The sequence below is a fragment of the Amphiprion ocellaris genome, chromosome 1 (assembly GCF_022539595.1).
Source record: "Amphiprion ocellaris isolate individual 3 ecotype Okinawa chromosome 1, ASM2253959v1, whole genome shotgun sequence".
NCBI lineage: Eukaryota > Metazoa > Chordata > Actinopteri > Pomacentridae > Amphiprion > Amphiprion ocellaris.
Window position 1 is genome coordinate 42,696,887 of NC_072766.1, and position 26,783 is coordinate 42,723,669.

The 26,783-nt window shown below is 41.4% G+C and overlaps 2 protein-coding genes across 6 annotated transcripts in view; both read left to right on the forward strand.

The window, feature by feature from the left end:
* Nucleotides 1–21,510, forward strand: gpn1 (GPN-loop GTPase 1). Of its 2 annotated transcripts, none has more exons than XM_055007790.1 (14): nt 1–183; nt 1,750–1,843; nt 2,831–2,937; nt 3,402–3,439; nt 5,249–5,327; nt 6,752–6,846; nt 7,468–7,513; nt 8,102–8,248; nt 8,332–8,414; nt 8,523–8,562; nt 9,612–9,702; nt 9,795–9,899; nt 10,676–10,801; nt 21,384–21,510. In XM_055007790.1, exons 1-13 carry the CDS (start codon nt 25–27, stop codon nt 10,780–10,782), a joined length of 1,191 nt encoding a protein of 396 aa, XP_054863765.1. In that variant the 5' UTR covers nt 1–24; the 3' UTR covers nt 10,783–10,801; nt 21,384–21,510. The 2 variants fall into 2 exon arrangements, with proteins under 2 accessions (XP_054863765.1, XP_054863738.1); XM_055007763.1 differs by lacking the exon at nt 21,384–21,510 and adding an exon at nt 10,906–11,053.
* stmn4l (stathmin-like 4, like) overlaps nt 21,409–26,783 on the forward strand; it is an 8,050-nt gene continuing 2,675 nt past the window's right edge. Inside the window, exons 1-6 of one of the 4 annotated variants that reach the window (XM_023279520.3) lie at nt 21,409–21,616; nt 23,203–23,254; nt 23,342–23,437; nt 24,379–24,590; nt 24,684–24,848; nt 25,925–25,942. In XM_023279520.3, coding sequence (XP_023135288.2) covers nt 21,539–21,616; nt 23,203–23,254; nt 23,342–23,437; nt 24,379–24,590; nt 24,684–24,848; nt 25,925–25,942 — 621 coding nt within the window. In that variant the 5' untranslated portion in view covers nt 21,409–21,538. Of the gene's footprint in view, nt 21,617–21,641; nt 21,916–21,954; nt 23,010–23,202; nt 23,255–23,341; nt 23,438–24,378; nt 24,591–24,683; nt 24,849–25,924; nt 25,943–26,783 lie in introns of those variants that run through there. The other 3 variants (XM_023279536.3, XM_023279528.3, XM_035952640.2) reach the window with 3 other exon arrangements.

Sequence of the window (26,783 nt, forward strand, 5' to 3'; positions counted from 1 at the left end):
CCGGTTGTCATAACGACCAGCAACATGGCGGCAGAGGCGCCGAACTCCGGTGCTGAGGCGGTTTTACCGGAGAGTTCAGCGGCGGGAGGAGACGGCAGAGCACCGGCGGCTGGTGCCCGGGACAAGCCGGTGTGTCTGATCGTGCTGGGCATGGCGGGCTCCGGGAAAACCACCTTCGTCCAGGTGAGTCGGGCTCCGTTAGCAGCAGAGGCTAACGGCGGCTAGCTGCATGAGTTAGCTTCCTGCGTCACGTGTTTTTATTTATATTTTATCATTACTTATTATATGCGCCGCTGGTTTTAGTTGGCTTCATTTGTGCTGTAGTTGTTGAAGCTTCAGGTTTCTGACTGCAGGATTCAGCAAACATTCAGATGTTCAGGAACACGTTTAAAATATTTACTAAATCTTTTTAAAAGGTTCCTGAAAATCTGGATCAAAACTGTTAAACTGCACTAAAATAGACCCGTTTTTATTAGACTCAGTTTAGCCTCTAGCTAGGAGGTGTTCCGGTTTAGTTTTAGATTTTTGAGACTGTAGAGAGTTCATCATATGAGCCAGACTTATTTAATTTAGTTAAAAATGAAATAAATTGTTGGACTGGCTGGCAAACTGTCAGATTAGCTGTCAGGCTGTCAAGCTAACTGTCAGGCTAACTATTAAGCTAACTGTCTAACTGTCAGGCTAACTGTCAGGCTAGCTGTCAAGCTAACTGTCTCACTATCAGGGTAGCTGTCTGGCTAACTGTCAAGCTAACTGTCTTAATGTCAGGCTAACTGTCAGGCTAACTGTCAGGCTAGCTGTCAGGCTAGCTGTTAGGCTAACTGTCAGGCTAACTGTTTAAAGGAACCAATTTTTCATAAAATCACAAATCTGATAAACTTTAACACAAAGAACCAACAGTAGAACCAACAGAAGAACCGACAGAAGGACCAGCAGGAGAACCGACAGTAGAACCAACAGTAGAACCAACAGGAGAACCAGCAGAAGGACCAACAGGAGAACCAACAGGAGAACCAGCAGAAGGACTGACAGGAGAACCAACAGGAGAACCGACAGGAGAACCGACAGGAGGACCAGCAGGAGGACCGACAGGAGATCCGACAGGAGAACCAGCAGGAGGACCAGCAGGAGAACCAGCAGGAGAACCAGCAGAAGGACCAGCAGGAGAACCAGCAGGAGAACCAGCAGAAGGACCGGCAGGAGGACCGGCAGGAGAACCGACAGGAGGACCAGCAGGAGGACCAGCAGGAGGACCAGCAGAAGGACCAGCAGGAGAACCGACAGGAGGACCAACAGGAGGACCAGCAGGAGGACCAGCAGGAGGACCAGCAGGAGAACCGACAGGAGGACCAGCAGGAGAACCGACAGGAGGACCAACAGGAGAACCAGCAGAAGGACTGACAGGAGAACCGACAGGAGGACCAGCAGGAGAACCGACAGGAGGACCAGCAGGAGGACCAGCAGGAGAACCGACAGGAGGACCAGCAGGAGGACCAGCAGGAGGACCAGCAGGAGAACCGACAGGAGGACCAGCAGGAGGACCAGCAGGAGGACCAGCAGGAGGACCAGCAGGAGGACCAACAGATTCCTTCATATTTTATCTTTCGTTGAAACCCTAAAACCCGGTTCAGTTATTTCAGTTTTCCTTAAATCACTCGTCTGATGCTCACCTGAGGCCAGGTGTTGTTGTTGTGCAGCAGGTGTGTAGTTTGTGTGTTCTGACCTCAGTGTTTGTTGTGTTTTGTGCAGCGGCTGACGGCTCACCTTCACACCCAGAAATCTCCTCCGTACGTCATCAACCTGGACCCTGCCGTCCACGAAGTCCCGTTCCCCGCTAACATCGGTAGGACCTGTCTATTTCCTGGACGTTCATGCACTGCCACTGATCTGCAGCAGTCCATAAACTCTAGAGAGGTTCCTGCTCGTTAGTCTTCTTTTTAAAACCCAAAGACTTTCTGACTGTTCTGTTGTATTTTGTGTCCTGATGAAAGTTTTGGTAACACGGAGTTTGGAAAGTTCTCTAAAAGTATCCAAACAAAAAATCTATAGCTGGACCTGAATATTCGGTCCCGACGGTGGTATCTGGATATTAATTTTGAGATCCGAATTTCCTTTAGTTTTTCGGTAAACAGAGACATTTGTCTGAAAGAAGTCGCTCTCAGTTTCTCCAAACATCACATTTTATCAACATTGTCGACTGTGATGCTGCTTTAAAAAGCTCCGCCCACAGAACAGGCCAGGTGGGAAAACTCACCTGGTTTCAGGTAAATGTGACATCAGAGCTCTTGATTTACACTGATGTTGGTCTCTGAGCTGCTGCAGGAACTGATGGAAACTATTGAGGCGTTTAGGGAACATCTGGAAACTACAGCTTCTAATGTTTATGAGGCGTTTAGAGAACATTTGGTAACTGTAGTTTCTACTGATGACTGTGATGTATTTAGGGAACATCTGGAAACTTCAACTTCTAATGATTGTGAGGCATTTAGGGAACATCTGTAAACTCCAGCCTGTCTGTGATGCGTTCAGGGAACATGTGTAAACTGTGATGCTTTCAGGAACATGTGTAAACGCCATCCTGTCTGTGATGTGTTCAGGGAACACGTGTAACTCCATCCTGTCTAGGATGCGTTCAGGGAACAAGCGTAACTCCATCCTGTCTAGGATGCGTTCAGGGAACAAGCGTAACTCCATCCTGTCTAGGATGCGTTCAGGGAACAAGCGTAACTCCATCCTGTCTAGGATGCGTTCAGGGAACAAGCGTAACTCCATCCTGTCTAGGATGCGTTCAGGGAACATGTGTAACTCCAGCCTCTCCGTGTCTCACCAGACATCAGGGACACGGTGAACTATAAGGAGGTGATGAAGCAGTACGGACTTGGTCCTAACGGCGGCATCGTCACGTCACTGAATCTGTTTGCGACTCGCTTCGACCAGGTGACTCCATGAATCAGTTTTTAGACGTGTTTTTGTGTTTTTTAAGCTGTGGTTTTTCCAGATTAATCTACATGTTGGGAATTTAAACCTGCTTTTAGTGACTTTAATAAACACGGAGGCTGAGACTCTTTATTATTATTAATTCTGAACATTAATGTGGTTAATTTAAATATAAAGCTCAGACTTTACACCATTATTAATGGTATTTAAACTATTTAGATCCTCTTGTAAGCGTCTCTGTTATTATAATTTTATCTGCAGGGTTTTTTGTGTTTTTTGGACGCTGCTTCTGTCTTGAACTGATTTATTTAAACCTTTTAATTCAGTCGTTTAGTTCAGAGAAGCCCTCAGACTATTTAAAACAAAGTCTTCTTTAATCTTTTTCATCTAAAAGTGTCTGAGATGTTTGGTTTCTGACCTGAAGGTGGCGCTGTTGTCCTTTAACCTGTGTTTGTTGTGTTCAGGTGATGCAGTTCATCGAGAAGAAGCAGCAGAATCACCGGTTAGTGTCCACAAACATGAAGGTTTTATTAATTTCACATTTAAACCCAGAGAGTCTCTGAGAACCTGAAGACAGTTTATTATTTATTCAACAAATCATTCAGGCTCAGTCCCTAATTTATGGACTTATTGATTCATTATTAAATAAATACATAAATAAATAAATATCTACGCTATGAAATAAACACAGAATGAGTAAATTTAACCTTTTCATTTACTGATGAAGTTAGTAAGTAAATTAACAAATAATGTAATAATAATAATTATAATAATAAATGCAATAATTAAATAATTTGTTTTATTTTTAAAGGACACATTTTTTATTTATTTCAGATTAAATAAAAAAGTATTTCTATTGTTTCCTAAAGCTGCATTTATTTTACAGCTCATTTAAAGTATTAAAAGTAGTCATTTTATAAATGTCTGTTTTGAAAATGTAAAAGTCTTTTTTTCTCTCTTCTTTCGTTTATGATTCTTGATTTTGTTTTATTTGTTTGTTTTTTTAAATCCCCAGTATATTCAAAACTATTTAAATCAATACTGAGTAGTTGAATAAATAAATACTCAAATAAATATAAACACAGAAGTGAGTAAATTTAACCTTTTCATTTATTTATCCTAGAGAAATAAAAAAGTAAATTAACAAATAATAAAAATAGTAATAATAACTGAATTAATTAATTTGATTTATTTTAAGGACACATTTTTTTTTCAGGTGAATATTTCCTAAAGCTGCATTTATTTTACAGCTCAGTGAAAGTAATAAAGTTTGTCCTTTTCAAAAAATGCCTTTTATAAAAGTAAAAAAGGTATTTTTTTTTGATAATCATTCTTATTCCCTAACATTTTCCAAATCCACTTAAATCAATAAAAAAGTTGAATCAACAAGTACGTAAATAAATATATACACCATGAAATAAACACAGAAATAAGTAAATTTAACGTTTTGATTTACATGTAAAAAAAATTAATAAATAAATGAAATAATAGTATCAACAGTAAATGCAATAATTAAATAATTTATTTTATTTTTAAAGGGTACATTTTTATTTAAATTTCAGAAGATTATTTCCTAAAGCTGCATTTATTTTACAGCTCAGTTAAGTTATTAAAAATAGTCTTTTTTTAAAATAAAAAATATTTTTTTCTCTTTTTCTCTCGAGTGTCATTCTTAATCCCTAATATATTCATATTACTTAAATCAGTAATAACGACTTTGAATAAATAAATACACAAATAAAAATAAAAACTGAAGTGAGTAAATTTAACGTTTTTATTTATTAATAAAGAAATTAAAAAGTAAAGAATTAATAATAATAATAATAATAATAATAATAATAATAATAATGATAATAATGATAATAATGATAATAATAAATGCAGTAATTACATAATTAATTTTGTTTTTAAAGGACACATTTTTATTTAAAATTTAGAAGATTATTTCCTAAAGCTGCAACAAAAGTCTTTTTTTCTATTTTTTGGTTATTATTCTTAATCCCTATTATATTAAAATTGCTTAAATCAATAATAAATAATTGAATAAATAAATGCACAAATAAATATAAACACTATGAAATAAATTCTGAAATAAGTAAATTAACAAATAGATTTGTAGAAAATGTAAGAAATAATTTTTATTTTTTTCAGAAGTGCTACTTTTATTTATTTCTGGAGACTCTTATTTCCTATCGTTGCTTTTATTTCACAACTTTATAAAACAGATTAAAATAAATAGAAGCTGTGTTTATTTCAGAAGGAATATTTATTCATTAGACACTAATAAAGTCTCACCTGAGTTCCTCTGCAGGTTTGTTCTCATCGATACTCCGGGTCAGATTGAAGTTTTCACCTGGTCGGCGTCAGGAACCATCATCACCGAGGCTCTGGTGAGTGGAGGGCGCTAACATCACGTATGAACATAGAACAGTGTCTGTGTCACGTATGAACATAGAGCGGTGTCTGTGTCACGTATGAACATAGAGCGGTGTCTGTGTCACGTATGAACATAGAGCGGTGTCTGTGCCACGTATGAACATAGAACGGTGTCTGTGCCACGTATGAACATAGAACGGTGTCTGTGTCACGTATGAACATAGAACGGTGTCTGTGTCACGTATGAACATAGAACGGTGTCTGTGTCACGTATGAACATAGAACGGTGTCTGTGCCACGTATGAACATAGAACGGTGTCTGTGTCACGTATGAACATAGAACAGTGTCTGTGTCACGTATGAACATAGAGCAGTGTGTCTGTGTCACATATGAACATAGAACAGTGTGTCTGTGTCACGTATGAATATACAACAGTGTGTCTGTGTCACGTATGAACATAGAACAGTGTCTGTGCCACGTATGAACATAGAGCAGTGTGTCTGTGTCACGTACGAACATAGAACAGTGTCTGTGTCACGTACGAACATAGAACAGTGTCTGTGCCACGTACGAACATAGAACAGTGTCTGTGCCACGTATGAACATAGAACAGTGTCTGTGCCACGTATGAACATAGAGCAGTGTGTCTGTGTCACGTATGAACATAGAACAGTGTCTGTGTCACGTATGAACATAGAACAGTGTCTGTGTCATGTACGAACATAGAACAGTGTCTGTGCCACGTATGAACATAGAACAGTGTCTGTGTCACGTATGAACATAGAACAGTGTGTCTGTGTCACGTATGAACATAGAACAGTGTCTGTGTCACGTATGAACATAGAGCAGTGTCTGTGCCACGTATGAACATAGAACAGTGTCTGTGTCACGTATGAACATAGAACAGTGTCTGTGTCACGTATGAACATAGAACAGTGTCTGTGTCACGTATGAACATAGAACAGTGTCTGTGCCACGTATGAACATAGAGCAGTGTCTGTGCCACGTCTGAACATAGAACAGTGTGTCTGTGTCACGTATGAACATAGAACAGTGTCTGTGCCACGTATGAACATAGAACAGTGTCTGTGTCACGTATGAACATAGAGCAGTGTCTGTGCCACGTATGAACATAGAACAGTGTCTGTGCCACGTCTGAACATAGAACAGTGTGTCTGTGTCACGTATGAACATAGAACAGTGTGTCTGTGTCACGTATGAACATAGAACAGTGTCTGTGCCACGTATGAACATAGAACAGTGTCTGTGTCACGTATGAACATAGAACAGTGTCTGTGCCACGTATGAACATAGAACAGTGTCTGTGCCACGTATGAACATAGAACAGTGTGTCTGTGTCATATATGAAAACTACTTGCTTGTATCATGCGTGTTTGTATCGTGTGTGTTTGTATCACGTGTGTGTTTGTGTTGCAGGCGTCGTCCTTCCCATGTGTTGTGATCTACGTCATGGACACGTCTCGCAGCGTCAGTCCCGTGACCTTCATGTCCAACATGCTCTACGCCTGCAGGTGAGTTACCGTGTTATTTACAACATGTGAACGGAGACCAACAGAAAGTCAGACCACAGAATCGTGTGTTTTTAATTTAATGTTGTTGTTTTGTTGTTTTCATGTATTTTAGATGATTTTTCTTCTTTTTGTTGGGATTTCGCCTCAGTTTTAGCTCTTTTTTCATATCATGAGGGGGTTTTGCAGTTTTTGGAATCACAAAGGTCCGACCACAGAATCATGTTTATGGTTATTTTTTGTTTCATTTTGTGTTTTTTATGGTGCAAGTGGATTTTGTGTTTTTACTACAGGGTTTTGTGTTTTTTTACTTAGTGTTGGGTATTTTTTGGTGATTTTATGTATTTATTTTTTAAACCATAGATTTGCATCTTTTTCTACTCTCTACTGAAACAATAAGAACAGACTGAGACCAGCTATTTATACGATTACTGAAAATACAACAATAGCTCAGCAGTGGCTTCAGTTTTCCAGCAGGGGGCGCTGACTGACTGCATACAGTATCACACTCCATGTTCATAGTTTACTGTTGATAACAATCAGAAGCTTCATTTCTGCCCCAACTTTTGGAAACAAACTGACTCTGTCCAGGTCAGATTTCATATTTATCTGTTTGTGTTCCAGTATTCTCTACAAGACCAAGCTGCCGTTCATCGTAGTCATGAACAAGGTGGGGTTCACCTGTTGTTGTTGTTGTTTCACTTGTTGTTGTTGTTGTTTCCCCTGTTGTTGTTGTTGTTGACCCTGTCATTGTTGATGTTGTTGTTTCTCCTGTTGTTGTTGTTTCACCTGTTCTTTTTGTTGTCGTCGTTTCACCTGTTCTTTTTGTTGTTGTTGTTTCACCTGTTGTTCTTTTTGTTGTTGACCCTGTCATTGTTGATGTTGTTTTCTCCTGTTGTTTCTCCTGTTGTTGTTGACCCTGTCATTGTTGATGTTGTTTTTTCTCCTGTTGTTTCTCCTGTTGTTGTTGTTGACCCTGTCATTGTTGATGTTGTTGTTTCTCCTGTTGTTGTTGTTGACCCTGTCATTGTTGATGTTGTTTTTTCTCCTGTTGTTTCTCCTGTTGTTGTTGTTGACCCTGTCATTGTTGATGTTGTTGTTTCTCCTGTTGTTTTTTGTTGTTTCACCTGTTCTTTTTGTTGTTGTTGTTTCACCTGTTGTTTTTGTTGTTTCACCTGTTGTTCTTTTTGTTGTTGTTGTTTCACCTGTTGTTCTTTTTTTGGTGATGTTGTTGACGCTGCACTCTCTGCCCTCTCAGACCGATATAATTGATCACAGCTTCGCCGTGGAGTGGATGCAGGACTTCGAGGTGTTCCAGGACGCTCTGAACCAGGAGACGTCGTACGTCAGCAACCTGACCCGGTCCATGAGCCTGGTCCTGGACGAGTTCTACACCAACCTGAGGGTGAGAACGTCTGGAGAACAACCAACATGCTGGTTAGCTGTAGCCTGAGGCCTGACCAGTCCAGGTGTTCTGTCCGTCTGCAGGTGGTGGGCGTGTCCGCGGTGACAGGAAGTGGGCTGGACCAGCTGTTTGCACAGGTGGAGGACGCCGCCGAGGAGTACGAGAGGTGAGTGGAGAACGTTGAGCTTTAGATGTTCAGCAGCAGGACTGGACAGGAAGTTTGATGTGTTGCCATGGAGATGTGTCACTGATCAGCTGAACTCTGCCTCCTCAGAGATTACAGACCAGAATATGAACGACTGAGACAACAGCTGGTGAGTCTGTTTTATTTCTCCCTCTGTTTTCTTCTTTCTTCCTTTGGTATATTTCTCCTCCTTCTCCTCCTCCTCCTTCTTCTCCTCCTTCTCCTCCTCCTCCTTCTCCTCCTCCTCCTTCTCCTCCTCCTCCTTCTCCTCTTCCACCTCCTCCTCCTTTTCCTCCTCCTCCTCCTCCTCCTCCTCCTCCTCCTTTTCCTCCTCCTCCTTCTTCTCCTCCTCCTCCTCCTTCTCCTCCTCCTCCTCCTTTTCCTTCTCCTCCTCCTTTTCCTCCTCCTCCTCCTTCTCCTCCTCCTTCTTCTCCTCCTCCTCCTCCTCCTCTTCCTCCTCCTTCTCCTCCTCCTTCTCCTCCTCCTCCTTCTCCTCCTCCTCCTCCTCCTCCTCCTCCTTCTCCTCCTCCTTTTCCTCCTCCTTCTCCTCCTCCTCCTCCTTCCTCTTCTCCTCCTTCTCCTCCTCCTTCTTGTCCTCCTTCTTCTCCTCCTCCTCCTTCTTCTCCTCCTCTTCCTCCTTTTCCTCCTCCTTCTCCTCCTTTTCCTCCTCCTTCTCCTCCTCCTCCTCCTTTTCCTCCTCCTCCTCCTTCTCCTCCTCCTCCTCCTTTTCCTCCTCCTTCTCCTCCTCCTCCTCCTTCTCCTTTCTCTTCTCCTCCTTCTTCTTCTCCTTCTTGTCCTCCTTCTTCTCCTCCTCCTCCTTCTTCTCCTTCTTCTCCTCCTCCTCCTCCTTTTCCTCCGCCTCCTCCTTTTCCTCCTCCTTCTCCTCCTCCTCCTCCTCCTTCTCCTTCCTCTTCTCCTTCTTCTCCTCCTTCTTCTCCTCCTCCTCCTTCTTCTCCTCCTCTTTTTCCTCCGCCTCCTCCTTTTCCTCCTCCTTCTCCTCCTCCTCCTCCTTTTCCTTTTCCTCCTCCTCCTCCTCCTTCTCCTTGTTCTTCTCCTCCTTCTTCTCCTTCTTCTCCTCCTTCTTCTCCTTCTTCTCCTCCTCCTCCTTTTCCTCCTCCTCCTCCTTCTTCTCCTCCTCCTTGTCCTCCTCCTTCATGTTCTCCTTCTTGTTTTCTCCAGACGGAGGCTCAGAGCAGGAAGCAGCAGCAGCAGTTGGATCGTCTGAGGAAGGACCTTGGAGCTGTGGAGATGTCGTCCACGCCGTCCGCCGGTAAACGACCTGACACTGAAAACGGATCATTTACACGTTTGTTATTCACGCTTTTATTGTTGTAACCGGACCGACGGACGTCCTGTCCACAGAGGAAGCCGACATCGCTGGGCCTAGTGACCTCATCATGACACGTGGTAACCAAGACGACGGCGAGGAGGAGGAAGACAGCGACACGGACGACATCGACCACACCGGTGAGGACAGGAACGTTTTGATACGCTGTAAACAAATAAACAAAAACACAAATGCATCCTGTAGACAATAAATAAAAACACAAATACAAGCTGTAAACAATGCACAAATACAAGCTGTAAACAAATAAATAAAAACACAAATGCATCATGTAAAAACTACGAAATAGACAATGTAAATAAACAAAAATACAGGCTGTAAAACAAAAATACACAATGTAAATAAGCAAAAATACATGATGTAAATAAACAAAAATACATTATATAAATAAACAAAATACATGATATGAATAAACAACAATACATGATGTAAATAAACAAAAATGCATGATATAAATAAACAAAATACATTATATAAACAAAATACATGATGTAAATAAACAACAATACATACCATAAATAAGCAAAATACATGATATAAATAAACAAAAATAAATGCTGTAAATAAAATTAAATACACACCATAAATATAAAAATATATGTTAACAAAAATACTCGCTGTAAATACACATCTACATGCTGAAAGTAATCATGAATAAACTGTAAGTAAACACAAACACGTTCCTGCTGGATGTTGTTCTGTTGAACACAAACCAAATGAAGCTTCAGGTTTTTAATCGGTCAGTAAAATGGACTAATGAGAAACGTTCAGCTCCAGAAGCTTCAGGAAGTCAGACCTCCTCGTCTCCAGAACCTGGAAGATGAACGTTAGCGGCTCAGTTTCCTCCTCCGCTTGTTTAAAGTCAGTGGAAACTAAAATGTGAATGTTTGATTTTCAGTCACGGAGGAGAGCAAAGAGGGCGACGCCTTCGGAAACTTCCTGAAGGAGAGGAAGGAAGTGGTTCAGGTCCGAAACAGGAAGTGTGCGATGCCCCCCAACCCATGACCTCTGACCTCAGCAGTAGGTGAGTTTCCCTCGGTGGGTCCAGACTATCACCTGGATCAGGTCCTTCAGACTCGACAGAGGAAACTAAACCTGGACTCTGAACTGAACTTCCTGTCTGATCAGGTGACCTGTGACCTCACTCACTCAGAGAAGCTGATTGGCTGCTCTCCCCCTCAGAGAAAAACTTATATTTTTATATTTCATGTAGACTTTTGTTTGTGAAGCACTGAGAGGATTTATGATCCGGAAAATAAAACTTTAGATGGTTTCATCCTGTTTCACTCGTATTTGTTATTCAGAGTTCAGCCGAAACCATTTACACATACAAACTCATCACAAAAAGATGCAAAATGACCACAAAAACATCCAAAATGACCACAAAAAGATCCAAAATCACCACAAAAAGATGCAAAATGACCACAAAAACATCCAAAATGACCACAAAAGATCCAAAATCACCACAAAAAGATGCAAATAACCACAAAAAGATCCAAAATCGCCACAAAAAGATCCAAAATGACCACAAAAAGACACAAAATGACCACAAAATGATACAAAATGACCACAAAAAGATAGAAAATCACCACAAAAAGATCCAAAATCCCCACAAAAAGATGCAAAATGACCACAAAACATCCAAAATCACCACAAAAAAATCCAAAATCACCACAAAAAGATGCAAATAACCACAAAAACATCCAAAATGACCACAAAAAGATCCAAAATCACCACAAAAAGATGCAAATAACCACAAAAATATCCAAAATCACCACAAAAAGATACAAAATCACCACAAAAAGATACAAAATCACCACAAAAAGATACAAAATCACAACAAAAATATGCAAATAACCACAAAAAGATCCAAATTCATCACAAAAAGATGAAAAATCATCACAAAAAGATGCAAAATTACCACAAAAGGATGTAAAATTACCACAAAAGGATGCAAAATCATCACAAAAAGATGCAAATAACCACAAAAAAAATACAAAATCACTACAAGAAGATCTAAAATCATCACAAAGAGATGCAAAATCACCACAAAAAATGGATTTTGCATCTTTTTGTGCTGATCTGTGGTCAGTTTTTCCCAGAACTCAGATGTGTTTTTCCTCCTAAATGTCATGGTTCTATCTGCAGGACTGATGAAGTTCTGAGGATCAGAAATGATGGAAAAAGTACATTAAAAAGTGATAAACCTGGACCCACCTCTGTGGATCAGTCTGTTTATTATGGTGGGGTTTGATATTCTGAATATTTATCCACCTCCACAAACATGTAGGATCCTGGGAAAGCAGAATAAAGTGTGACATTTGGAAGCAGGTTCTGTGTGATCGCTGGGTGTTGATCTGTCAGCAGCTGATTGTCTCCAGCAGCTTCATTCATGTCTTTTCTTTGTGAATGGACCATCTGCCAACACTCTGACGCCTCCACATCGCTGAGATCCGGCAGTAGCGTGGTCGGACTGAACATGACTCATCTCCGCTCGCTGGAGGACAAAAAAAAAACCCGAGCGTGAGGAAACAGAACGGCCCAATGCTGCCAGACTGGAGCGTGAGGAGGCCTCGTTCTGTTATCTAACACGATAAAAGCAGCAGGATAACGAACCCAAACATCCTCCACCAGCTCCTCAACCCACTCAGCACAAACATTCCATACATGAAGAGGAGTTCTCACCACAGAGTCTCACTTTTTACTGATTAACACTCAAACTACGGAGCTGAAAACCAAAACACAGAACACAACTCTCAGTAAGTCTGACAGATCAGTCAGTAAGAATGCAAAATCACCACAAAAACATCTAAAATCACCACGAAAACATGCAAAATCATCACTAAAAGATGTAAAATCATAACGAAAAGATGCAAAATCACCACAAAATGGTGTAAAATCATCAGTAAAACACTACAAAAAACAGTGAAATTATGACAAAAAGTTCCAAAATCACCTTTAAAAAGACACAATCTAAAGGCTGAATCAGTTTTTTTGTTAATTTTCTCTATAACCAGCTTTAAGCGTCAGTATCATGGGATGGATCTAGCTCCGATGGCTTCATTTTGACGTTTGTGAAGCACTGAGAGGATTTATAATCTGGAAAATAAAACTTCAGATGGTTTCATCCTGTTTCACTCGTAAAACGAAGATGAATATTAAAGTAAAATCACTTGTAGAGCAGATGTAGAACTGCTCGTTCCACAGGAATGAACTGAAACTGAAGCTGAGAATCCTGCAGATTAACCGATGAAAACCTGAGGATTTACATAAATGATGTGGCCAAAGCTATTGGTGCCTCCTGGATACACCTCTACGCTGATGACACCATTATTTACTCCACTGGTCCATCACTTCACTCTGCTGCATCTACCCTTCAACTCAGCCTTACTTCAGTCAAGGAGTCTTTTCAGGACCTTCACTTGCGCCTCAGTTCTAAGAAAACAAAATGTCTGCTATTCAACCGGACGAACAGTGTCTCCAGCCCCCCAAAGATCTCCTGTACAGATGGCTCATATCCAGAATTCATTAATTCCTACAAGTACCTTTGCCTCTGGCTGGACTCTTCACTCGCTTTCATTCCTCACAACATTCTACAGGCTGAAATCAAATCTAGACTGGGGTTCCTTTACTGTAATAAGGCCTCCTTTACATTACCAAAAACACTCTTGTGAAGATGACCATCCTCCCCATGTTACGACGACTACGACGATGTCATCTATAAAACGGCCCCTAAGTGGCCCCTAACAGGCCTGATGTCCTCCATCACTCAGCCATCCATCTTGCTACCGGTGCTCCTTTCTCCACCCACCATAGTGACCTCTACAGACTGGTGGGTTGGTCCTCCCTTTACAGACTGGTGGGTTGGTCCTCCCTTTACAAACTGGTGGGTTGGTCCTCCCTTTACAAACTGGTGGGTTGGTCCTCCCTTTACAAACTCGTGGGTTGGTCCTCCCTTTACAAACTCGTGGGTTGGTCCTCCCTATACACCAGGCGACTCCAGCTCTGGTTTTTACTCATCTACCAGACCCTATCAGGGAAGACCTCAATACCTCTCCAACCTCCTGCACCCCTCCCATAACAACCACCACCTGAGGTCCAGAGATCTCATAACTCTCTCTGTCCCCAGGGTTCTCACTGTCTTTGGCCGGAATTCCTTTTGCTTTGCTGCAGCGATCGATTGGAATTCCATCCAAAAATCTGTGAAACTGCCATCACTTCCATCACCTTCCATCTTTAAGCAGAAACTGCAGCAGATCCTAGCTGACCGCTGACATGCTGAATGTTTTCACTGAATTTCTAGCATTAATTTAGGGTGTTTTTAATCTCTGTTTAAACACTTGTGTGTAATTTTTTATATAAGTACAGTGGTCCCTCACTATATCGCGGATTTTTGGATTGGGTTTGGTTCCACAGATGTTTCATGATACCCCGGAATTTTTCAGTACAGATATTTTTTCTGTAGTTCTTACTGTGGCAAGTTGCATTAAAAGGTAACACTAGACAACATGTGCAAACTCTTTAGGAATGTTATAATTGCCTAGGGCTTTTATTTTGACACACATTACAATATAAATGTGGCAGGAAGTCATCAAACACACTACACTTCACACTCACGGTCCTGACATGACACTTAATCATACTAACTAGGCTGACTAAACCGCAAAAACACAATAAAACATAAATACTAATAACACTGGAACACTAACATAAACCACAGTAATGACATTTAAACCCCCAACACCCCAAACTCCCATGATGCATTGCAGCACAACAGTTCAGTCATAGCGGCCAGCGTCCAGCGCTGGGCTCTGATTGACTCAGCGACCATAGTCCGTCTCCTACATCTCCCCTTATTCTATTCTATTCTATTCTATTCTATTCTATTCTATTCTATTCTATTCTATTCTATTCTATTCTATTCTATTCTATTCTATTATATATGGTATAGCAGCATTCAGTATCTGGCCTGTCCATCTCACACAGACATCTGATTGCTGCATAGTGTTGCTCTGTGGTGATGTGAGGTGTGTTGGGAGGATTTATAAAGCCTTAACATATATCAACAAGAAAAACACTCAGAGAGCACAATACTCCGTCAAGACTGTTCATTCTCTGACCTGGCGCTGAACACAGGCGTGTGTTCTGCATGTGTGCGTGAATCACGTGACTTAAATATGTAGCAGGACACATGTGATGGGACTCAAACTCCCCCACAATTTAATCAATCAATTGTTCCTTGTTTCAATTCTGCTGTCGGCACCGGTGGATTTCTAGTGGGATCACATGATCGTCAGCAGGGAGCTGATGCAGCGTTCACTTGTTGTCATGGTTACAGTGACCCTGTGCCGGCCGCTATATCTGGCAATGGGAAATCTTTAACAGATCCGTGGATCCAGACTATAAGCCGCATCACTGCCAAAGTCTAACCACTTGGTCCTTGTGTCATTTCTGACCTCCCCTGAAAATTTCATCCAAATCCGTTGGTCTGTTTGTTAGTAATGTTGTTCAGGACAGACAGATTCACAGAGAAACATAGCTGATCGTCACATAATAACATAAATACTGTAGCATCGGATTTGTGTATGATTGTGTTCATTTGCATTTACTTTAATTGTTTATTATTTTGTTTGTTTATGTTGTGCCTTGGATCTTATTTCGTTGACTATTTGGTCAGAAATTTCATTGTTTTGTGTTTGCCCATTGCCCTGCTCGTGTCCCAGATGTTGTTTCCATTCTTATTGTTTCTGGTACAGCTGATTTAATTGTGGTACAGCGGGAGAATCAGTAATAGAGCGGTCTGTGTTTGTTGTGCTGAGCAGTGAATAAAACCTGCAGAAAACTGTCCTGTCCTGCTGGGGATGTTTAACATGGAAGACAGCAAAAGACATGAGCATGAAAACACAGAATAATTATAACCAGCCTGACCTACAGCCCTGGAGACGGGTGAGTCGACCAGTATTTAAGGGTTACAATATGGTCCCTATATCGCAGATTTTCGTCTGGAACGTAACCCCCACGATAGACTAGGGAACACTGTATTTTTTTATTATCTTTCTTCCTGCTGGGGCCTCTTGCCAGGTCATCAATGTAAATGAGAAATTGTTCTCCACTGATCTTACCTGGTAAAATAAAGAATTAAAAAAAAAAAAAAAAAAGGATTCTCTGCTGCTGTTTGCAGGAACAGTTGGAAGCTTTTTCTCCTGATTCTTATTGACATTTAGAGGCTACGTTATGAGGACTCAGCTGTCGGCCTACAGGTGACGCTCTGCAGGTGTTTTCTGGGAACAGATGATTCAGGCTCATCCTCCTCCTCCTCATCATCATCGGTCACGACGCCTTGAATCAAACACGACTCCAGAGTCCAACTGTTCATTCATTCAACATGAAGCTCCGTTAATTCTGCAGAACTCCTCCTCCAGGCTGATCAGGAGGAAAATACCGGAAGAATTTCTACAGTTTAAAGAACCAGAGTGGATAAAATGATGAGACAAGCATTCAATCAGGATAAAACCAGTCAAATCTAACTGTAAACAGATGAACAGAATAAAACACTACAACAGGCTGTAAGAGCAGTTTGATGAAATAAATATAAAACAAGGCATTTAAAGTCTACATTAATCTGCAAACATTGAAGAAATATCAGAAAATAAAAAACAGAAGTTTCAGTATGGTAGAAATACTGACTGAAGTATCACCAGTATACTTACTACTAGAAGTATTAATACTGCAGGAGAACGTCTGGAGGTTCATCAGCCTCTAAGAGTTCAGGTCTGAGGATCCAAGAAGCCTGAAGATCGAGTCCAAGCAAGAAAAGATCTGAAATCACCACAAAAAGATCCAAAATCATCACTAACAGATGTAAAATCACCAGAAAAAGATCTAAAATCATAACAAAAAAATGCAAAATCACCACAAAAATACATAAATAGACTACGAAAGATCTAAAATCACCACAAAATGATCCAAAATCATTCCAAAAAGATGCAAAATCATCACTAACAGAAGTAAAATCTAACCTTTAAATAACCTAAATCTAACCTTTAACTCACCTAAATCTAACCTTTAAATAACCTGAGTCTAACCTTTAATTAACCTTTAACTAACCTAAATCTAACCTTTAACTAAACCTATAACTAACCTAAATCTAACCTTTAAATAACCTGAATCTAACCTTTAACTAACCTAAATCTAACCTTTAACTAACCTATAACTAACCTAAATCTAACCTTCAAATAACCTGAATCTAACCTTTAATTAACCTAAATCTAACCTTTAAATAACCTGAATCTAACCTTTAATTAACCTTTAACTAACCTAAATCTAACCTTTAACTAACCTATAACTAACCTAAATCTAACCTTTAAATAACCTGAATCTAACCTTTAATAAACCTTTAAATAACCTGAATCTAACCTTTAATAAACCTGTAACTAACCTAAATCTAACTTATAAATGACCTAAATCTAACCTTTAACCTAACTCTAACCTTTGAATAACCCAAATCTAACCTTTAAATAACCCAAATCTAACCTTTAAATAACCTAAATCTAACCTTTAACTAACTCCAGTCTGACCTCAGCCTCTCAGTGACTCATCCTCATTCGCTCTCTTTGTGATGACATCACTGCTGTGGAGCTCAAAGTAGTGACCTCATCGTCCTGGCTCAGAGGTGATGTCATCTCTTTCAGTTATCTGCAGCACCAAACAGAGCCCCACCCCCTCTGCTGACATCACACCTCTGGTCTGTCTGCTGCAGAGACACACACACACACACACACACACACACACACACACACACACACACACACACACACACACACAGCAGTAATGCATAATTAATGCTGTAACACACAAATGTGCACACACCCTTATACACACACACAAAGACTAGGTGCCTCTGAAAGCTGTCAGCTGATTGGCTGTGGGTGACATCATCAGTTGTGATGTGGAGGTTTCTCTCCTTGTTGCTGCGTCTCACCTCCACACACACACACACACACACACACACACACACACACACACACACACACACACACACACCCACACACACACACACACACACCCACACACACACCCACACACACACACACCCTTATACATACACACACCATGACACTTGGCAAACACATACATGTTACATACGTGACCTAAACAGCAGCCGTTGGTGTGTGAGCAGCTGGTCCTCACAGAGATAGGATGACACACACTGCAGCTGCATTACATCATGGGACATTGTGTTCTGCTGCAGTGCATCATGGGAGCAGCGGTCCTTTCCCCCTCAACCTTTTCATATCTGTTTAATTAATGTGTATATTTAATATTTACTCTGTTTTTATTTTTCTCAGTGTTCTGGTGATTTATTGACCGAAGATCGGCATATTGTTCAGCTGTTCTGAGTATTGATCAGCTGTTCTGTGTATTGATCAGCTGTTCTGTGTATTGATCAGCTGTTCTGTATATTGATCAGCTGTTCTGTGTATTAATTGGCTGTTCTGAGTATTGATCAGCTGTTCTACATATTGATCAGCTGTTCTGAGTATTGATCAGCTGTTCTGTGTATTGATTGGCTGTTCTGAGTATTGATCTGCTGTTCTGAGTATTGATCAGCTGAGTATTGATCGGCTGTTCTGTGTAATGATCGGCTGTTCTGTGTATTGATTAGCTGTTCTGAGTATTGATCAGCTGAGTATTGATCGGCTGTTCTGAGTATTGATCAGCTGTTCTGGGTATTGATCAGCTGTTCTGAGTATTGATAAGCTGTTCTGAGTATTGATCAACTGTTCTGAGTATTGATCGGCTGTTCTGAGTATTGATCAGCTGTTCTGAGTATTGATAAGCTGTTCTGAGTATTGATCAACTGTTCTGAGTATTGATCGGCTGTTCTGCATATTCATCGGCTGTTCTGCATATTGATCGGCTGTTCTGCATATTGATCAGCTGTTCTGCGTATTGATCAGCTGTTCTGCATATTGATCAGCTGTTCTGCATATTGATCAGCTGTTCTGCGTATTGATCAGCTCTTCTGAGTATTGATCAGCTGAGTATTGATCGGCTGTTCTGTGTAATGATCGGCTGTTCTGTGTATTGATTAGCTGTTCTGAGTATTGATCAGCTGAGTATTGATCGGCTGTTCTGAGTATTGATCAGCTGTTCTGAGTATTGATCAGCTGTTCTGAGTATTGATAAGCTGTTCTGAGTATTGATCAACTGTTCTGAGTATTGATCGGCTGTTCTGCATATTGATCGGCTGTTCAATTCAATTCAATTCAATTCAATTTTATTTATATAGCGCCAATTACAGTCAAATTGTCTCGAGACGCTTTACAGAACCCATATGCCTGACCCCCAGAGCAAGCCAAAAGGCGACAGTGGCAAGGAAAACACCCTTTTAACAGGGAAAAAAACCTCGAGCAGAACCCGGCTCTAATGTGGGGGGACCCATCTGCCTGCTGGCCGGGCGGGTTGAGAGGGACAGAAGAGGTAGAAAGGTAGAGATAGAGGGATAGAAGTAGAGGGGTAGAGGTAGAGAGGTAGAGATAGAGGGATACAGATAGAGGGGTAGAGATAGAGAGGTGGGGGGGTGGGACACAAGGACCATAAAACACAGCCACACATCTGAAGCATCCAGCATCCAGCTCTGGGACCAGGGACACTCGGAGAAAGGACACAGAAAGAAACAGAGTGAATGTAATGCAATAATGGTATATATAGTAAATACATAGGTAGTTAGAGAAGGGCTCAGTGCATCAAGAGAGGTTCCCCAGCAGCCTAGGCCTATAGCAGCATAACTAGGGGCAAACTAAAGGGACGTCAAGAGGGGAAGTCAGTTGTGCAAATGAAAACACCAGCTCACCCCGTCAGGGTCACCCAGTCAGCCCTAACTATAAGCTTTGTCGAAAAGGAAGGTTTTAAGCCTGGTCTTAAAAATAGAGAGGGTGTCCGCCTTCTGCATATTGATCAGCTGTTCTGCATATTGATCAGCTGTTCTGCATATTGATCAGCTGTTCTGCATATTGATCAGCTGTTCTGCGTATTGATCAGCTGTTCTGAGTATTGATCAACTGTTCTGAGTATTGATCAACTGTTCTGAGTATTGATTGGCTGTTCTGAGTATTGATCGGCTGTTCTGTGTATTGATCAGCTGTTGTGCGCATTGATCGATATTAAACCCTTCAGAGTTTTCTGAGCTGGTGGATCTTAACGACTCCAGACTGTTTGGCCGTGGATCAGCGACAGATGGAGGCGTTCAGATCTGCCGATGAGCAACACGTCGGAGTCAGACTTTAAATTTAGCGCTGACATTTCCTCACAGTGACCCAGAAACCAGAACATTCATTCACATTCCATCAGTCTGAGAGTTTTACTGTGTTTATCATCCGATCATCCAACACCTCTGAACAATAAACTCACCAGGATGAAAAATAAAAGCACGTTTAGCTTCAGTAATCTGCAGGAAAGTCTGTCAGTTTATCAAACTTTATTTAAACATGTCGGTTGTTGAGCTGCACAGTTAGCTCGATGCTAGTCCTGATTTTAGCTCCTCAGTTAAATCAACACATTTATGTTTAAAATGCAGACTAGCTGTTAGCTTAGCTCGCTACACTTTCTGTTATTTTCCCTACACTGGTAGCTACTAGCCCAGAAATGCTAGCTGCTGCATTCAAGATGCTAGCTGTTAGCCTACTGATACCAATGTTTAGTGTAGGGATGCTAGTTGCTTGCCTAGGAATGCTTGAGACACTCCTACAATTGCTAATCATTAGTGTAGCGATGCTAGTTGCTACTCTATGGATGCTAGCAACTAGCTAAGGTATGCTAGTGACTCACCTAGAGATTTCTGTTTACTACCATAGGGATGCTACTGGCTTGTTGCTACCTAGATATGCTAATGACTAGCCTGGAATTGGTAGCCACTATGCTTGAGATGCTAGCTGTTAATTAGGGAATGCCAGTATCTAGCCTAGAGATGCTAGTCGCTAGCATAGAGATGCTAGTTGCTAGCATATGGATACTAGTCCTGTGTTGCTAGTGTAGGAACGCTTGTGACACTCCTACAGATGCTAGTCATTAATATAGGGATGCTAGTTGCTACTCTATGGATGCTAGCAATTTACTAAGGTATGCTATTGACTCACCTAGACATTTCTACTTCCTAGCATAGGGATGCTACTGACTTGTTGCTACCTGGATATGCTAGTGACTGGCCTAGGAATGCTAACCACTACAGTTGGAATGCTACCTGTTAGTCCAGGAATGCCAGTATTTAGCCTAGAGATGCTAGCATATGGATGCTATCCTAGGAATGATTGTGACTCTCCTACAGATGCTAGTCATTAGCGTGGGGATGCTAGTGACTTGCTGCTAGCCTAGCTGTGGTCATAAATGTGCTTCAGCTGTAGATGAACAGAATCCGTGTTTTTCTTTTTCTTTTGCTGCTTTTCTGAGAAACTTCAGGTTTGACTGATGAAGTTTTCTGTGACGTTCCTTCAGCTGCTCACTGCTTCATGTTGGAACATTTAAACCTCTCAGATGTAGTTTTCTTCATGTGTTTCTCCTCCGTGTGTTTAGCGTGTGTTTAGCGTGTTCTTTCTGAACTCATTCAGTGTTCCAGTAAAATCCTCCGTTCAGTTGGAGACGAGGAGGATTCAAACCTCCTCTTCATCCTCCTCCTCCTCATCCTCCTCCTGCTGCTGCCTCCGCCCTGCTGGACCAATCACGGCCCTGCATCCCGGCCAGCCAATGGGAGGGCTGCGTGGTGATGTCATGGGGCTGCTGTGTGGTGCTGATGCTGCCGAGCTGCAGAGCTCAGAGAGACGAGGACAAGCGTCGCTGCAGGGTGAGTTTCTGCTGCTCGCCTCTAAAAACGCTTTGATTCCAGGTTCCATCCTCAGAACGCAGAGAAGACAAAACGATCTGCAGCTCGTCTGGGTTTCCTGCTTCCTGTCTCTGATGCACATTTAGTCCTTTTATTGCTCTTATTTCTTTTATTTCTCTTATTTCTTTTCTTTCTTCTCTTTCCTCTCTTTGTCTTTTCCTGCCTGTTTTTCTGCTTTCCTTCTCAGTTTGTTGTTTGACTCCAGCTGCTCGTCTCTGCAGAAGCTGATGCGTTACTGGCAACAATGACATCATCGCTTAGTGCGCACACACACACACACACACACACACACACACACACACACACACACACACACAAACTTATGACATCATGCTTTAGACTCAGATTCTCCATCAGATTCGTGTTTTAGTCGGTTTTCTGCATGAAGTTTGAGTTTTTTTCTGCAGATTTTTTGCTTTTCTCTGTCTTTTAATCTGCAGCTTTCTGTGTTTTTGCTCCATCATTCAGACTGCAGCAGATAAGATGTGGATGTTTGGCTTCATTCTGCAGGTTGCAAATGTAAAAATAACAGATAATGTGATGTTAAACTGCTCTGGGTCGGTTTTACTTTCAGTTTGCATTGAACTGATGTTTTCACTGTTTGTCTGCAGAAATAAATGTTTTTGACTCTTTATGGGATAAATGTTGGTCTGGAGGCTGCAGATTGTTCAGATTTCTGCTCTGAATGTTGGAACCTGGAGATCAGCTGCAGGTTGTAGATGTAAAAATAAGATGCTGATGATCAGAAGTGGGCTGGTTTCAGTTTAACTGATTCCTGCACAAACATTAGCAGTAAATTGTGAAAAATGTAGAGAGGCATGCAGATGAGCTGAGTCTGTCTGTGTTTGTGGCTCTTTAAGGTGTAAATGTGCAGATGAAAACAGAGCTGCTGTTTCTTCTTATCTCTGCTCTGAATGTTTGAACCTGAAGATCAGCTGCAGGTTCAACGCTGAGTCTGTTTCTGCAGCAGATTCATGTTTTTCTGCAGAAAAGTGAAAAGAGCTGCAGCTTTTCTCTGCGTCTGATCAGATGTTTGAATGTTTTTTGGACTTTAGTTTGGTTTTAAGCAGATAAATTTGGATTTCTGGATCTCTGTGTGTTTTTTTGGAATAAAAGTTGAGAGTTTGGCTGATTTGGAAGCTGCAGACATGAAACTGTAAAATAAAATAGTTCCATAAATGACCATCAGCAGTGAGACTTTCTGCACCACAGGAGTCAGAATGTTGTGTCTCTGATTCACCGTCAGCCTTCAGATTGTTTGAACCTCCAGAGATGAAGCAGCTGCTGGCCAGAAAACGTCTGATTTCAGCTGGAATGAATCAGAGAAGCTGCTTCATGAGTGAAAGCTTTAAATGTGAGCAGAGATTGTTAAACTCTGAGATTCTGCATCGACTCCTGAACAGAAATGACATTTAAATGTTGTTTTTATCACAGTTTCACATCCTATACCTTGTTTCTGTGGGTTTGTTTTGTGTTTCTGTGGGTTTGTTTTGTGTTTTTGTTGTGTTTTTGTGCTGAACTCTCTCCTCTGTGGTTTGTCTTGTCAGGAACAGATTCTACCTCACCACCGTGTCTTCAGCACCAGGATGACTCTAGCAGGTAAAACTCCTTCTGTTCCTCATCCTGACAGCCTGTTTGGTTCCTGAAGTGTTTCTTTATGGGTTTTTTTATCTCTGAATGTTGCAGCGTACAGAGAGAAGATGCGAGAGCTCCCCCTGGTGTCCCTCTTCTGCTCCTGCATCCTCCCCCAAAACCCAGAACCTCCGGCCGAGCAGAAGGAAGGTCAGAGTCGAAACGCTGCTCTGAAACGTGAACTTTATGTTTACATTAAATCAGACTTTCCTCAGTAGGGAAATTATCCCTGAAACACTGAGGATTAGAGTTTCTCCCATCATGCACTGGGGGAGAGACTGGAAGTCACAGAGCTCAGTGCAAAATGACCACAAAGACACAAAAAACTGCTTCAGAGAAACAGAAAATTACTTAAAAGTGACAAAATCAACACATAGAGACACAGAACTAGTTAACATAAGAAACAAAACAAACACAAAAGGACAGAAAACAACAACAAAGAGACACAAAACAACAACAAAGAGACACAAAGTGACTTAATATTGACAAAATGACCAAGAGGAGAAACGAAACCAACAAGAAACCAAAGAGACACAAAACTACTAAAAAGAGACGCAAAAAACCTCAGAGAAACAAGACGACTATTAGACAAAACCAACAAAACAAGACAGAAAATGACCACAAAACTACCACAAAGAGACACAAAACTTCATCAAAGAAACAGAAAACTACTTAAAAGTGACAAAACCAACACAGAGACACAGAATGGAAGCAAAACAAATGAACAAAAAGCAACTGCAAAGAAGCACAAAACGACTAAAAAGAGACACAAAATGACCATAAAATGGCATAAAGTGACTTAATAGCAACGAAATGACCATGAAGAGAAAGGAAGCATAGACAAAAGGACAGAAAACAGCTACAAAGAGACACAAAAAGATCTCAGAGACACGAGACAACAACAAAGAGACACAACCAAAAAAAAGAGACAGAAAATGACCGAAAAATAATAAGTGACCTCAGAGACTGGTTGAACTACCAGCTGTAGATGTTTGTCTTCTTCTGGGTCTTTTCTCTGAATCCGTTCAACGTTTTTCTCTCAGACTGACCCTGATGACATTTCAAACCTTCTCCTCTTCCTGTGGTTGCAGCAGCCGGCGTGGTGGACCTGAACTTGTGCAACATCCGGGACATGGAGGTGATCGAGCTGAGCAAGCGTTCCAGCGGCCAGGCCTTCGAGGTCATCCTGAAGCCGCCCACCTTCGACGGCGGCCCCGAGCTGAGGGCCACGACGCCGCCTCGCCAGAAACCATCGCTGGAGGAGATCCAGAAGAAGCTGGACGCCGCTCAGGAGAGGAGGAAGGTAGGAAGTCCGCTTCTGATCTCTGAAATCTGATATAAACTGACCGGATTCTGGTTTAGCGCCACTAAACTGAAGCTCTCTGGCTCCCCCTAGTGTCAGGAGGCCGAGCTGCTAAAGCATTTGGCCGAGCGGAGGGAACACGAACGCGAAGTCGCTCAAAAAGCTTTGACCAAAGAGCGCCAGGAGCACCGCGCCGACGCCCACAAGGAGCAGCGACTGATGCACCTGAACGCATCACAGGAGAAGCTGCAGGAGAAGGTGATGACCAGAACCTGAGCGTAGAACCTCAGAAACCCAAACACCTTCAGGAACCTAAAACACCTTCAGAAACCCAAACACCTTCAGAAACCAAAAACACCTTCAAAAACCAAAAACACCTTCAGGAACCAAAAACACCTTCAAAAACCAAAAACACCTTCAAAAACCAAAAGCACCATCAGGAACCTAAAACACCTTCAAAAACCAAAAACACCTTCAAAAACCAAAAACACCATCAGGAACCTAAAACACCTTCAGAAACCTAAAACACCTTCAGTAACCAAAAACACCTTCAGGAACCTAAAACACCTTAAAAAACCAAAAACACCTTCAGCAACCAAAAACACCTCCAGGAACCAAAAATACCTTCAGAAACCAAAAACACCTTCAAAAACCAAGAACACCTTCAGGAACCAAAAACACCTTCAGGGACCAAAAACACCTTCAGGAACCAAAAACACCTTCAGGGACCAAAAACGCCTTCAGGAACCTAAAACACCTCTCAGAAACCCAAACACCTTCAGAAACCAAAAACACCTTCAAAAACCAAAAACACCTTCAGAAACCAAAAACACCTTCAAAAACCAAAAACACCTTCAGGAACCAAAAACACCTTCAGGAACCAAAAACACCTTCAAAAACCAAACACACCTTCAAAAACCAAAAACACCTTCAGGAACCCAAAACACCTTCAGAAACCAAAAACACCTTCAGAAACCAAAAACACCTTCAGAAACCTAAAACACCTTCAGGAACAAAAAACACCTTCAGGAACCCAAAACACCATCGGGAACCAAAAACACCTTCAGCAAACAAAAACACCTTCAGGAACCAAAAACACCTTCAGCAACCAAAAACACCTTCAGGAACCAAAAACACCTTCAGGAACCAAAAACACCTTCAGAAACCAAAAACACCTTCAGCAACCAAAAACACCTTCAGGAACCAAAAACACCTTCAGCAAACAAAAACACCTTCATAAACCAAAAACACCTTCAGGAACCTAAAACAGCTTCAAAAACCAAAAACACCTTCAGGTTCTGTTTCTGACCAATGTTTGTGTTTGTGTGTTTCAGGAGAAGCACAGCGTGGAGGTGAGGACCACAACATCAACCAACCAACACCAGCCTAGATTCTACATTCTGGAAAACTCAGATGATGTCCTAAGTCTTAGCTTAGCTTAGCTTAGCATAAATGCTAAGAAGGGAGAAGCTAGCCTAACTGTCCACTGCAGTTTTAGGTGAAACTATTTCCTAAAATTTCTCCACAGCATCCTAAGATTTCTTGTCAAATTAAGGTTGAAAATCAAAGACTCCCAGTCGAAACACTCAATGAGTCAAGTCTGAGTCAGAAAACCAACAAAACTGAGAGGAATTCAAAATAAAACACCTGTGAGATCAAGAAAATTTGAGTTACAACCACAAGATGAGTCAGAGTGTAAAATGAATATAAATGTCAAAGATACAAGAGCGAGTCCAAGTCAACCAAAACAAGTCCTGATCAAAATACCAAATGAAATGAGTCCAAGTCAGAAAACCTACAAAAGTGAGACCATCAGCAAACAAAACTACCTGTAAGGTCAAGAAAAGTTTGAGGTAAAACCTCCACGAGAACAAGACAGCAGCAACGAAGTTTAGATGTTGAACTCAAAGAATGTCATCAGACTGAAAAGTGTTTGAGTCAAACACCCACAAGACGAGTCAGAGCGCCAACAAGGACGAAAATAATGTGAATAAAGATTTCCTTGAGTCAGAGCCACCCACCAAAACAGATGAGTCCAGGTTAAACTGAGTCTAAACACCCAGAGATGAGTCAGAGCATGAAAGTCAACCATAATGAGTCCAGATCAAAACACTCAGTCCAAGTCAGAAAACCTAAAAAACCGAGACGAGTTCAAGTGAAACTACCTGTAAGGTCAAGAACAGTCCGAGTCAA

Coding starts and splice junctions, on each gene's coding strand:
- gpn1 (XM_055007790.1), top strand. CDS start 25: ATGGCGGCAGAGGCGCCGAACTCCGGTGCTGAGGCGGTTTTACCGGAG. Junction 1,844..2,830: donor CCCGTTCCCCGCTAACATCG/GTAGGACCTGTC, acceptor GTGTCTCACCAG/ACATCAGGGACACGGTGAAC. Junction 5,328..6,751: donor CCATCATCACCGAGGCTCTG/GTGAGTGGAGGG, acceptor TTTGTGTTGCAG/GCGTCGTCCTTCCCATGTGT.